At 32.8% G+C, this 12,548-nt stretch overlaps 2 protein-coding genes across 2 annotated transcripts; both read right to left on the reverse strand.

Annotated features, from left to right (window-relative positions):
* Nucleotides 1–358: 358 nt before the first annotated feature.
* On the reverse strand, nt 359–6,658 carry AR401 (S-adenosyl-L-methionine-dependent methyltransferases superfamily protein). Its single transcript, XM_007033064.3, has 7 exons — nt 6,278–6,658; nt 5,347–5,472; nt 4,327–4,527; nt 2,420–2,516; nt 1,583–1,686; nt 1,239–1,290; nt 359–975 (listed from the first exon to the last, which is right to left on the reverse strand). Exons 1-7 carry the CDS (start codon nt 6,517–6,519, stop codon nt 748–750), a joined length of 1,050 nt encoding a protein of 349 aa, XP_007033126.2. The 5' UTR covers nt 6,520–6,658; the 3' UTR covers nt 359–747.
* A 590-nt stretch (nt 6,659–7,248) lies between these two features.
* LOC18601956 (loganic acid O-methyltransferase-like) lies at nt 7,249–8,810 on the reverse strand. Its single transcript, XM_018119050.2, has 3 exons — nt 8,686–8,810; nt 7,811–8,479; nt 7,249–7,696 (listed from the first exon to the last, which is right to left on the reverse strand). The coding sequence occupies exons 1-3, from the start codon at nt 8,782–8,784 to the stop codon at nt 7,355–7,357; spliced, it is 1,110 nt and encodes a 369-aa protein (XP_017974539.1). The 5' UTR covers nt 8,785–8,810; the 3' UTR covers nt 7,249–7,354.
* Between the last annotated feature and the right edge of the window lie 3,738 nt (nt 8,811–12,548).

Below are 12,548 nucleotides of genomic sequence, written 5' to 3' on the forward strand. Positions count from 1 at the left end.
ACTTCACAGTTACATTGCTATAAAGGAGAAACAGTTGAACAAAATTAATACAAGTGAAGTTAAGAGCCGCCATACAATCAAAGATTGGATTCAGAAAGGAACGAGCCGGCCGGCCATTTGTTTTATCAAACAGTTGACCAACGATAATTGGGATCTAGTTTACAATTAGTCAGTCAACAGGGAAATCTATGCTCATGTTTACAAGTTCAGTCCACGACAAGTGCCGGCCGAGCACTATGTAAACGAAATGAATCCATGCCCTACCCGGGAGTAGGATCCATTGACTACATAGTGTGGGCGTTCAGGTTGCAACAACAGCAATGACTATTTTCAGGATTCAAATCTGACAAGGTAAACAGGAAACAAATGAAAACACCTACAATTTCGCAATAAATTGCAGTGTCAAATTTTCTGCTTCAATGTTAACCCAACAAAGGCACATGGTGCCCAGACCCTCATCCACTGAACCAACTAGCAACCACTACAAGAACTGAGACAACATTAACTTAAAGTATTTGTACTGAGTTGCCGAGGGTAATCTCACCAGCAGCTACACCGGTATCTTTGATGGAAAAAACATAAAAGAACATCCTATCTTAGAGGAAGAATCCGACAAATGAGTTTCAAATGTCAGTACCTCTCCAGCAATTCTGTATGCATGCAGTTAACAGTTTCAACCACAACAAAGCACAAGTGTGACCCATTCATGACAACAAGCTAAGCTCATTCAAATTTCATTCCTACAATTTAATTCCGTAGGAATGCAACAGTGGCAACGCGTGATCCCACAGACCCACCAAACATGAATGTTGGATAAGTCCGAACATGGTTCAGATATTGGAATGGAGGAAGATCTCTGCGTGTTTCTTGGTCCTCCATTGTATTTGGCTCTTGGGGCATTTCAATATTTCTTTGATTGAAGTTTTCCACCTCTTGCACCAATTCATCTTTTGTATGGTTACAAGATGTAATCACCTACAAGTAGCATTTCAACCCAAAAAAAAAAAAAAAAAAGATAGGGTGGAAGTTATTAAATCTTTCTTTTAGAGAAAATTCTCACACAGCTTACAAGCATGCTGGAATACAGAGTCAAGCCTTTTCCAAGCTATTCTCAGAATATTGACATGATGAATGTTTAAACTTGACTCTGTTGTGGGCTTTCATTTCAGACACACGTACACATTATTCAAAATAAATAAAAAAATATAACCATAAATGAGCCTGTGTAAGATGCTTACCAGTACTCCGCCAGGGGCTACCAACTTTGAAACTGAATCCCAATACATCATCCTGACAAGGAAAAAGTTAAAGGAATTGTTAGAAGGTAATCAAATGGAAACTCGTTTAGACTTTCACAAGTTTAAGAACTACTGAAATATTAAAAAGCAACAAAATAAACTACAGCATCTAATTATATATAAGTGCAAATTGTACAATTCAACTTATGAGATTCTGTCAGTATGGACAAGAACTTCCTGATAACCAGTTATTTGTTAATATAAATTGGTGTACAAAGGAAGACACAGAGGGCAAAGAAAGAAACTAATATAGTAGATTGCAGTAAAGGTTGCGTAACTATTACCTTTTGATAGGCCCATCAGGATGCAAACCAATGGCATCTAGAGTCCCCTTATCCATGACAAGTTTAAACCGTCTTTCCAATTTTGTCTCAAGAATATCATCAACCTAAAGACCAAATAAAATTGTCAATGGTCAAGGTACATTGAGAATGATCAAGCTATCAAGAGAAAAATCAACTATGCAGGAATTCAACTTTCAACAAGTATAGTTTTCTGCTCTATTATTCTGCATAGGAAACCTACAGCTCCACCTTTATCTTTTACGTGGGTGTTTGAAGGCTTAATATCCAATTTTTTTCACAAATGGATCTCAAATTTTGTTGTTTGGACTGCATACTGCACTAACCTCCCCAAGCCATTAAATTTTGGCTTATAGAGCCCTTTTTGAGGTTGAGGAAGTTGTAAAGAATGAAGGAATAACCAAAAAACTAAGAATGGTTGAGAAGTGCAAAGATTAAACAAATATCTAAAAATAAGACCCAGGAAATGTCTACTAGTGCAATGGTTTGTCAACAACAAATACAACAAAATCAAACAAGGTTTTCTTAACCAAGACAAGAGAGATGAGGAAGTTGTAAAGATTAAACAAATATCACAAAGTAAGATCTAATCAATGCCAATATGACAGTATGTATAAAATTAATAAATACATAAATAGAGAGAGAACAAACCAATGCACGCATAAAGGAACCATAGACATGGAAGGCAAGCACTCCAAATTAAAGAACATGGTAGATTACAAAAGAATACATAAATATTTCTTCTAATAGTATGGATTAATGAAAAAAAAAAAAGCCTGTAATTAGATTCAGTAAGAACTCTCAGAATTCAATCCACACCAGAAACTTGATGTTTAAAAATCCATCTCGATCTGCAAGGCTTCGAGCAAGGTCAATAGCCCCTTCGCTATAATCAGTTCCAGTTAAATCTGTGAACCTGAATTGAAAAATGCAAAACATTCACTTGACCATAACCATAAATGCAATAATATAAGAGAAAACTTTACTTTCTTAACCCATAAATTTATCAGAAGTTGACCGAAGGCCTACACATATCTTACACCACAATTAATGTAACAAAAATTAAATAGAATAAATCAACACTGACATGACGCATAATGGGGCAATAGAAACAATTTATTCTCTGTTTTTTTCTTTTTAATTTCTTTGCTCTATCAATCCAATCACTTGTCCCTATACCACATGATAATCAGCTTTAGAAAAGTCATGCCAAAGATTCCAGGTAGATAGCATATTCAAACAAGTTGCACATGATATTTCTCCTTGCATTTTTCTTCCCCTAATTGGACAAACTGCAGCATATGATGAACAATTTTGTTCTCATATTATTTCTCCAAAAGAATGACTATCATGTGTGATGTGGAGAATAGACTCATCAGAAAGTTGGACTTAACAAATTTGAAATGTTAGCCACACTAGACTGAGAGATAAAATATTCAGCCTAAATAACTTTACTATTTTGTGCCAAAATGCTAGTGCTTTACTTATCCAAAAAAGGAAAATTTAAAGTAAAATAGTAGATCGCTTTTTTTTTTATTTATTTACTTATGTTGCCAAGGAATAAAGTAAATCCTAAAAGACCAAGAACTTGATTGTACAGGACTCGTCCGAATGCTGATTAATAACCCTTTGGCTTGTCCAGGCAGGGAATCTTAACGAGGATCAGTTCACTTAACAAACAGGTCTTGAAGATATAAACTTATGCTGCATCCAGAAAATTGCTTGCAGAACATGGTTGGAGTGACAGTATATTTTTGAAGCATAAGTTCTTCGATAAAGGCCTTCCCAGCAGCTTATTAAGGATAAAATTTGCAAGATGTAGTTTCTGCAACAGTGATGCAAACACTTGGAAACTGTTATTTGCTGGGTACTAGTTTTGATACTCATAAAAGGGGTTTTGGTGTTTGGGGTTTTTTATAGGACTTTCTTCGTTGCTGTTCCTCATGTTTTAGATTTCTTACTACTCATTTTTGGCATCCTATAAAATTTGTGTTAAAAAAGAATCCCGAATGAGCTAGCTAGCTAGCAAATGAAAGGCACAATTCTAGGTTCCATAAATGAGGTTACATCCCCGTTTACTACAGTATACTCTCTCTGATAAAAGTAAGGAAAAAAGGTAGATTACTGAAATCAGATAAGATACCAGAGCAAATAAAGAATATATAAAGAATTGAACAGTTCACAGAGCGTTTGATGCACATCCAAAATAAAATTATATCTACATGCATATACAAATGACACAAATGTTCACCAGAATTCAAGTGAAATTGTTCCTTTCTCAAGTAATACTGCAAGCATGGTTATATTGCCAGATTCAAATACTTCCAGAGTTTCTGTAAATATCTCAATTGCTTTACTCCACATTAATACGTGTTCTCCCCTGTCCATAATTGATATATACATATATATATATGAAACTGTTTCCATCTTTAAGTAAAGTCGCATCCTTTTCTTCAAACTACATGTTCATGTTTATCAAACTCTCAATCTGTTGGCCAACTTAAACCAAGGACCATAATTGACTAAGAGCACCTCTTATCTACTGATGTCATGAAAGAATCCAAAAGAAACGGCAAAATTATATATTATAATATTCCAGTCAACCAATAGCACGAACAATATCCAAGCCAACTTATTTTTGCACTGCAGACTATGAATTAATTTTATCTTGATTTAGTTTTAGTAGCATATAATACCAGAACTACAGGCAAAATCTCAGAGTGTACCCCTGCTTAGCAAGTTCCTGAAGGAGCAGACCATTGCCAGTGCCAATGTCAAGTACACTCCAGCAAGACAAATATTTATCACCATGTTCAACAGGCTCAGGTTTGGCCTCATCAACATGATTTGGCATGTGACATTGAGAACTATCAATACACAAGCTTTTGGTCCATGAAGTAACAGTATCCATGACGTCAGCTCCAAACCTATAGAGAAAGAGGTAAAATGGTGAAGGGATAAACTATTTAAAGGAACTTGGATGAAATTAGCATAAACAAAAGTTCTTAGAATCCTTTAATTATGAGAGAGTTATTAAACTTGGCCCAAATAGCAACTCGATGAAGGTATCAAGTCACTAGGTCATTGGGGTAACCTTTGAAATGCATATTAAATAAAACTTCACTAATATGTTTATAAACATAAATTACAAAATTGTGTTTTTAGTAATACAAATTTTGGCTAGTAGTACAAAGATCATGCTTAACTGGATGGTTATAAAGTCTTATTTCTTCTTACGGCCAATGTTCAAATCCTATCATTGACATTTATGTGATAAACAAAAACAAGGTAGGTTCTAATGACAAATTGAAGGATGACAGGTAGGTCCTAATGACATATTGAAGGATGACACCAACTATGAAGTATAACTAAGAAAATTCTTTAACAAGCACATCTCCATACTTTATGGATTCTCTTAATTCCATTGTATTAAAAACAAATTACTTCACTCTTCCTGAAAGAATTCCTCCAGGGTGTTTATTGGCCAATTAGTAAAATATAACAATGAGGCATTATTAATGGCAGTTTTACATGCTGGGAAGGATGTGTTTGATCAAATGCTGACTGCCTGATTTTTTACAAATAATTGAAGCATATATCGCAAAAACATACATAAAAGACCATAGAGTAAAGCCACAGCCTATCTAGTTTGAACTTTATCATTAAGCATGGAAAAAATAACAGTGAAACATGAAGATAATTCAAGAAATATGATAGCAAAATTACATAGTTAAGGTAATTCTAACCAAATTTCACCAGTGTGGCCATGTTCACGAAAATTTGCCAGCTCACCGGCATATGCAGCATCCCAATAACTCTGACGACCAAGCATTGATGTCATTCCATCGGCATCTGGTTCATCCTTGTCAGAACTGCAGGTCAACACAAACCATAGAAATTCATGTGAAGGCTATCAGCAATAATAAATATATGTAATTCAACTTTATCTAGCAATGGGTTATAATACACTATTACCCTCCTATGATTCCAAAAACACAGAGAAAGCCTTGAGAAGAACCCTTAAAAACCAAATTCCGAAAATTCAACAAATAAGCCTCCATTTGATTGTTACTTTTCCTTCTTGGCTAGAGAAAAGTATAATGTGTTTTTGGAAATAAAAGCAAATAATAATATTGAAGAATTAAAAGAAAAAATTACGTAGACAACAAAATCCATAATTTCATATTATCCAGTATGATTTTGTTTTACACTATTTGCTATTACTTTATAAGTAACAAAATAGAAGCAAAGAACTTGCTTGAAGATTTGCATTAAGTCATACCAATAAATAATTATATGTTAAAATGTATACATCTTATTATGTTGCTATGAAGAATTAAAAATCCTACAATTGATCATCTCAACATATTTTCTTTACATTTCAGTCGCATTTCATCCCTAAATCAAAAAAGTCAAACTTAGATAGCTAAATGTCAATTTCACCTTCTACCAAAGCAATGCTTCCTATCCGATTGTGAGCAGATCAAATATCAAGCTTAAAATTCACAACCAACAATACATAAATAAATGAAAAAAACTTAAAGTTAAGCAATTAAGCTCCGATTTCACTTTCCACAACTCGATAGTAACTCTATTAAAAATCTCAAAAACGTAGACAAATATTCAATTAAAAAATAAGGCAAAAAAGAAAGAAAAATGGAATAGATAAATGAAAACCTATAATCGGAGGCACCACGGAAGTTGGCAGCGGAGGATAGGGCTTCGGCGGCATCAGCGTGGCGCTGCTCATCGTCAAGTGTGCTTCCGTAATCGCTCTTTATAGACCAGGAATCGGCAGCCACCGACCGCTCGTCGTCGGACGCCACTTCTCGACCGGTCTGCAGCTGTTGCTGCTGCGGCGGCGGATGTTGCTGAGTCAGGTCCGGTGACTCTTCCGGCGCCAATCGGATTCCCGCCATGGATTCCAGGGTACTTATCTTGAAAAGAAAAAAGAAAAAGAAAACGGTTACTTTGTGAGTGAAGAAATTAGAAAGAGGGAGAGTTGATTTGTTTACGACTTTCGGGTTTGAAAGGAAGAAGAAGGGGAGATTTTGGGAGATATTTTTCTTCAGGATTCTCTCAATTCATTGATGAGGGCGGAAGAGATCATCACCGTTAGATTATGCCACGTGTACAAAATTTTTAATTGTGGGATTTGACAAGTTTAACCTAATATATAAGAATATTTCTCTCGTAGCCACCGTTTGGGGCAAAGTTTACATTTGCAACCTTCCCTTCCCTTCACCGGCTTGGCTAGGCTAGTATTCTACCTCGATCATCTCTCACAACTAGGCCAACCTTCTCATCTATTTTGTATTCCAAACCACACCCCTTTCACCCATTCACATTGTTGCATATGGGGCACATTATTAATTCATGGGCCATTCCATTTCTAATCTTCCTTCTCCGTAGTTACAGTAGTTGAACATGCTCCCCATAGAAAGTTTCTGATACTGGGGAGAGTATAGATATCTTTCACTAATAACATATTAATCATTTATATGAAAGAAAATTGCCTTCCATGTTATAACCTGATCTTGATGAGCTAATAACATAACACAAGTGAAGTAATAAGACGAAAAACAATGAAAATGACGAGATGATATATATATATTGGTATACAAAATAATGATGTTTCACACTGAAGACTGATTATTCTAAGCAACAACGCCAAGTCAAAGGAAAGATGGTGCATACATAAGTGCTTGTGAGTGGAAAGACTTAATTTGTTAGCTCTTTCTAAGGCTCATTCATTCATTTGCGTCGGAGAATCATGAATATTAAGGTATTGTCACAGGCATTGGCTGTAAAGACGAAGCCAGTCTCTACATGTTTTGCGGCGTAGCTTTGGAAGAACTCCTCCGCAATCTCCTTCCCAAAATGATGTTTGATCAAACCTTCCATTCCAGCTCTTATTTGCGATATGTAGATTTGGGCATCAGGCAAGGCATGCACATGCTTCAACTTTTCTATTATCTCATCGCTACGTTCGATGCTAAAATCCCCATTTCTCCCTATGATTGCCTTCAACTCCTTTGTGGATGGAAAGTATAAGGGCAAATTGAAAGACTTCACCTTTTCTTCAGTGACTAATCCCTGCAATATTAACAAAATATTGAGTTTAAGCCCACTTGAAATGAAAACATTTCCGTAATATGTTCATATGGCTTAAGTTAAATGATGGCTTTAAAATTTGAAGCCAAAAATTACTTTCTTAGCCAAATTGAGGAGGCAAGAACCGAAAAAATCATAAAATTTTCCGATCGAAGTCTGACATAGAGAGATCCCGTCGGGAATTCCACCCATAACGAGTACCATCAACCCTCCACTTGCAAGCTCTTCAGCTCTAGCATTCAAAAAGGTTTCCATATCATTCTCAAACTGAGCTGCAAAAGCTTTAGCAACTTCTTTTTCTGTTCCAGTGCAATATATGCTTCCTTTATTCCAGGCCGGGGAACTGCTATCAACAACTTCTTCCGGAACTTTGGAGAGCCATTGCAATGCACTAGAGGAATGTCCAATCTGGATACTGGATTTTGGGAATAAGCGCCCGTAAAATGAACCAGGCACCCCAGCAGCGAAATATGGCAGCGAGGGAGGGAGAGATGAGAATAGCGTGTTGAAATCATTGCTGGTGTGATCGTTGAAGAAGACCTGGAATTCCAGATCAATTGATGCAGAGCTCCCATGCTTGGCATGGCACTTTTGGTCCACAGATTCTATGATGTTTTGCATGGCGTAAAACGTGTTCGGTCCAATGGAACAACCAAAATCTGCAATTTGGAATGTTTTGGAAGATTCAGAGCAGAGCTTGTCGATGTCAAGCGTGTTTGCGATTGCTTGAATGATCATTTCTTTCGTTGCATCAACAACTCCTTTCTGTAGTTACAAAAGTTATATTTAAGAAGCAGTAAATAGCCACAAACGCTTTGCATGCAATTAAAATTATATGTTCTTGGTCTTATATATATTCTCTTTAATAATAATAATAATAATAATTGGCGTTTGTTTGATAAACACTATTAATTCCAAGTTCCTAAACTCGACATAAAAAGCTTAATTTTGGCTGATGGGAATGCGTTTACCTGAAGGCTGGAGTTTCGGGCATAGCTGAGAGGGCCATCCCCGCCTTTCATGGTGAAGGATCGAGACACTGTTTTTGTTTGTTCATTGGCCACTTCCATTTTCTCAGAGAAAAAAATAAAGATACTGTACTAATAATTCGAGCAATTTTGTTTATTGGCTGTGCTTTAAGTTCAATGCATGTTGAGATTTATAGCTTGAAACGTAGCACTCAATACTGAAATAATCCTCAGTTTGTCTACTCCCTTAATTACCTCATCCTGAAAGAGTCATATCTTCTAAATATCTCAGTTTTAAAGACTATGGGTTAAGTCAACAATAACAAATCACTTAACACTAATCTGTACATGTGAACACAGAAAAATGACAGATGCCCAGATTTTCTTTTGATAATTATTTGAAGCTTCTTCCTTCCTTCCTTCCTTCCTTTTATTGTTCGCTGTGAAATAAATTTGTTGATGTTAAGTTGAAAAATAAAAAAAATCATACTTTGTCAATGAGTCAAATATCATAATTGCAAAAGAGTTTTGCATGGATAAACGAGTGTATATTCTTATTTTTTACTTGTTTGTCTATCAATGTCATCACCACTCTCTCTCTCTCTTTATATATATATGTAAATATGCAACCACTTGTAAGAGATAAAAGGTCAAATTTCATTAGTAAATTTGGCATTAGAATAAAATATGAAGGGTCTCCATACTCCCAACATTGCAATATTAACTAATTAATTAGAGATACCTTTGTTTATGGGTGGTCTTATTTTGTCCAATAATCCGATCATCCAATTACTCATAAATGGTACAAGAATAAACAAATAATAAAGCTATGGATTTTTAAAAAAAAAATATGAACATTCACAATATTTAAAAACCTACAAGATGTTAGACAGTTGGATTTTTAAATATTAAAATTTTTTCTCAACTTTCGTTCCCTTATTTTTTACTTTGATTAGATAAAAATTTCAAGTAGAACAGCTGACTTTTTCGTTTCTTTTTCTTTTATTGTGACAGAACAGTTGATTTGCGTATAAAAAAAATGACAGAACAGTTGATTTAATTGCTTGGATTAATTTATAATGTTTAGCTTTACTTGGTCTTAATTAATCAATAATTGGCCTTACCAATCTCAAAATATAAAAACAAGAAGAAAATACTGTAAATAAGGAATAGATACAATTAGATTTGCCTAATGGGCCTGGCCCATTGGGTTGGTCCATTTATTATTAAAAATGAGGTAAGTTGGGCTTGAAAGTTTAGATCTATATTAAAACGAGCCTAAATGGGCTAGTTCATCTTATCAGTGGACTGGGACGGACCAACCCTGTGAATCAAAAGAAAAAAATTTAATAATTTTATATATTTAATTATATAAAATTAATAATTTAGTTATCAATGATATTGCTCATTTTATATATTTCAATGTCTTTAATCTTTACTTGTCAAATTAATAATTTTAATTTAGATTAAAACTTATTATTTCTTTTTCTTGTATAGTAATGAATATTGGATGATAAATTGATAATGATTCAGATCTTAAGACATCATTGCTGTCTAAACAAGATTGAAATGTTTTGCTTGACGATGAGGATTAAGGAGGATATAAATGAGTCTTGAAGTTTCTATTATTTAGTTATATACTTATGTTTATAGGATGATAGGTTGTATTAAAAATTGAAACTTTATTTATATAATTTATTTGTTAATTTATATTTGGTGTAATTATTTGTTTGTAATATATTTTTATTATTCAATTTATAGATTAAATCATAAAACAACTTTATTGATAGAAAGTTTGTTACGTAGAATTATAAAAATGACTTTTTTTAAAAAAAATAGACTGGTCCAACCCAGTCCATGGACTAATAAAGAGTGGGTTAGGTTGAAGTTTTGATGGCCCATATGAAAAATGAGCTGACCCGGCCCAACCCATATTTTCTCAACCTACAAGGGTTTGGACTGAGCTGGGTTAGGTAAGTCCATATTGACACCCCTAGATACAAGTAGGCATAATATCTAAATTTTTTTAAAATTATTTAAGAAAATACAAATAAGCTTTTATACTTTTATCACGTTCAATCAAGCACATATAATTTTATTTTAAGTCAAATAAACTCTTACAACTAATGATTAACTTAGTCAAAATACTATTTATTATTCTATGTTGCATGACTATAACGTAATATGTTAACATATCATAATTGATAATGATATAATATAATTTTTTAGCATGATAACATGAACATGTGACATTTTTTACCATCCATATCAACGTCATGTTAATGTCATGTGGATATAAAATGACAAGTGATATTTTGAGTAATATTAATTAATCAATTATTAATTATAAGAGTTCATTTGACTTAAAATAAAAGTATAGATATTTGATTAAACATAATAAAAAAAATAAAAACTTATTTAATTTTTTTTGAATAATTTAAAAACTTATTTGAGTATTAAACCAATAGATTTTTTGAAGGTAACCCTATTTCTTTTGATAAGATAGAAGTATGCACTTTTTCCAATTTAATTGATTTCAAACACCCAATCAAAAACTGTTCTCTTTGGCTTCAAGTTTTTAAGCCCTAGAAGTCTTATTCTCATGAACAACAACGGTCTTTCTCATCTATCTCTCAGTGAATTATTTAATTAATTAATTTAGCTTTCGTGGCGTTTGTGACTTTGAAGAGTAATAATGTGCCAGGATTTTAGCATTATTATCAATTCAGGAATGTTAACTTCATCACTTTGCAGAAAAAAATGATTCTATTTTTTCCTTTTTTGGCTGGACAAGATGAAGAGTAATTTTTTGAAGTCACGATTCTAGAAAGCCAGTATTGTTTAGAATTTTTAATACTTTAATTCTTTGATTCTTTAGAACTAAACCTACCTTGGAGATATCAAGTCTTCAAATATTCAAACTTTTCTTTCTTGTTGTATTGGAACTTTTGAAACTTGTTCTTTCCAATCTTATCCTTTGAATATTGTGTGTGTGGTGAAATTGACTTCAACAGCATTGTTTTGGTAATGCTAAGGGAGAGAGTTTTGTAATAATTTAATTTTTTAAATTATTATAATTTAATTAAAAATAAATTTGACAAAATTACCAATAAATTATTATAATTTAATTAAAAATAAATTTGCAACATTGTAATTTGCTGAATATTTATACTTCTACATACGTATATAATAACAATAATACATGTGTTTAACAAAAATACGATTATCACATTGATCAATATAAGATAAGGTTAAATTAAAAATCTTAACAATTTGAAAGTATATTAATCTACAGCATGGGCGGATGGTAGTATGTTTATAGGGGGCTGAGGCTATCCAAAATTTTTAAAATTATTTATTTATTATATATATTTTTAATAATCTTTTCAAAATAATTTTTTATTTAATAATTAATATAAATAAATAATAATAAAATGATCCTATCATCTTATTCAACTTTATTCTAATTCTTAAATTTCTCTACGCCTTTTTATCTTTTTTTTTTTTTTTTTTTTTTTACTTTACTTTTTTTTTCAACTTACTACCGAAATACACTTCATTCTTCAAAAAAGATTTATAAACTTGTCAGTTTAGACAAGGAAGAAAAAAGATCACTCATCACCATTATGTGAAATTAAGATATGGTAAATTTTTTTTATCTTCTTCTTTTTATTTATATTATTTAACTATTTATATATTAACTATTATGTAAAATCTTATATTTTATGCATTATAGTTATATATTTAATATTTTAAATTTAAATAAAAATAAATAAAATATTTTTTTGGAAATCACTTATTTGGAAGCCATCAATAAATTAATCATCCTAACAACATGATCTTTGTAACCATGCTAAGTCATTTTT

This window comes from Theobroma cacao, chromosome 4 (genome assembly GCF_053813885.1).
Source record: "Theobroma cacao isolate CCN51 chromosome 4, ASM5381388v1, whole genome shotgun sequence".
NCBI classification, from domain to species: domain Eukaryota; kingdom Viridiplantae; phylum Streptophyta; class Magnoliopsida; order Malvales; family Malvaceae; genus Theobroma; species Theobroma cacao.

Bases quoted from the DNA above. Each gene is read 5' to 3' on its own strand.
- AR401 (XM_007033064.3), bottom strand. From the start codon at position 6,519: ATGGCGGGAATCCGATTGGCGCCGGAAGAGTCACCGGACCTGACTCAG. The intron at 2,517-4,326 runs GTACACTCTGAG...TTTTCAATTCAG, and splicing joins CAGGAACTTGCTAAGCAGGG to GTTCACAGATTTAACTGGAA. The intron at 1,291-1,582 runs GTAATAGTTACG...TTTCCTTGTCAG, and splicing joins CCTGATGGGCCTATCAAAAG to GATGATGTATTGGGATTCAG.
- LOC18601956 (XM_018119050.2), bottom strand. From the start codon at position 8,784: ATGGAAGTGGCCAATGAACAAACAAAAACAGTGTCTCGATCCTTCACC. The intron at 8,480-8,685 runs GTAAACGCATTC...TTGTAACTACAG, and splicing joins CCCGAAACTCCAGCCTTCAG to AAAGGAGTTGTTGATGCAAC. The intron at 7,697-7,810 runs GTAATTTTTGGC...TTAATATTGCAG, and splicing joins TCCTCAATTTGGCTAAGAAA to GGATTAGTCACTGAAGAAAA.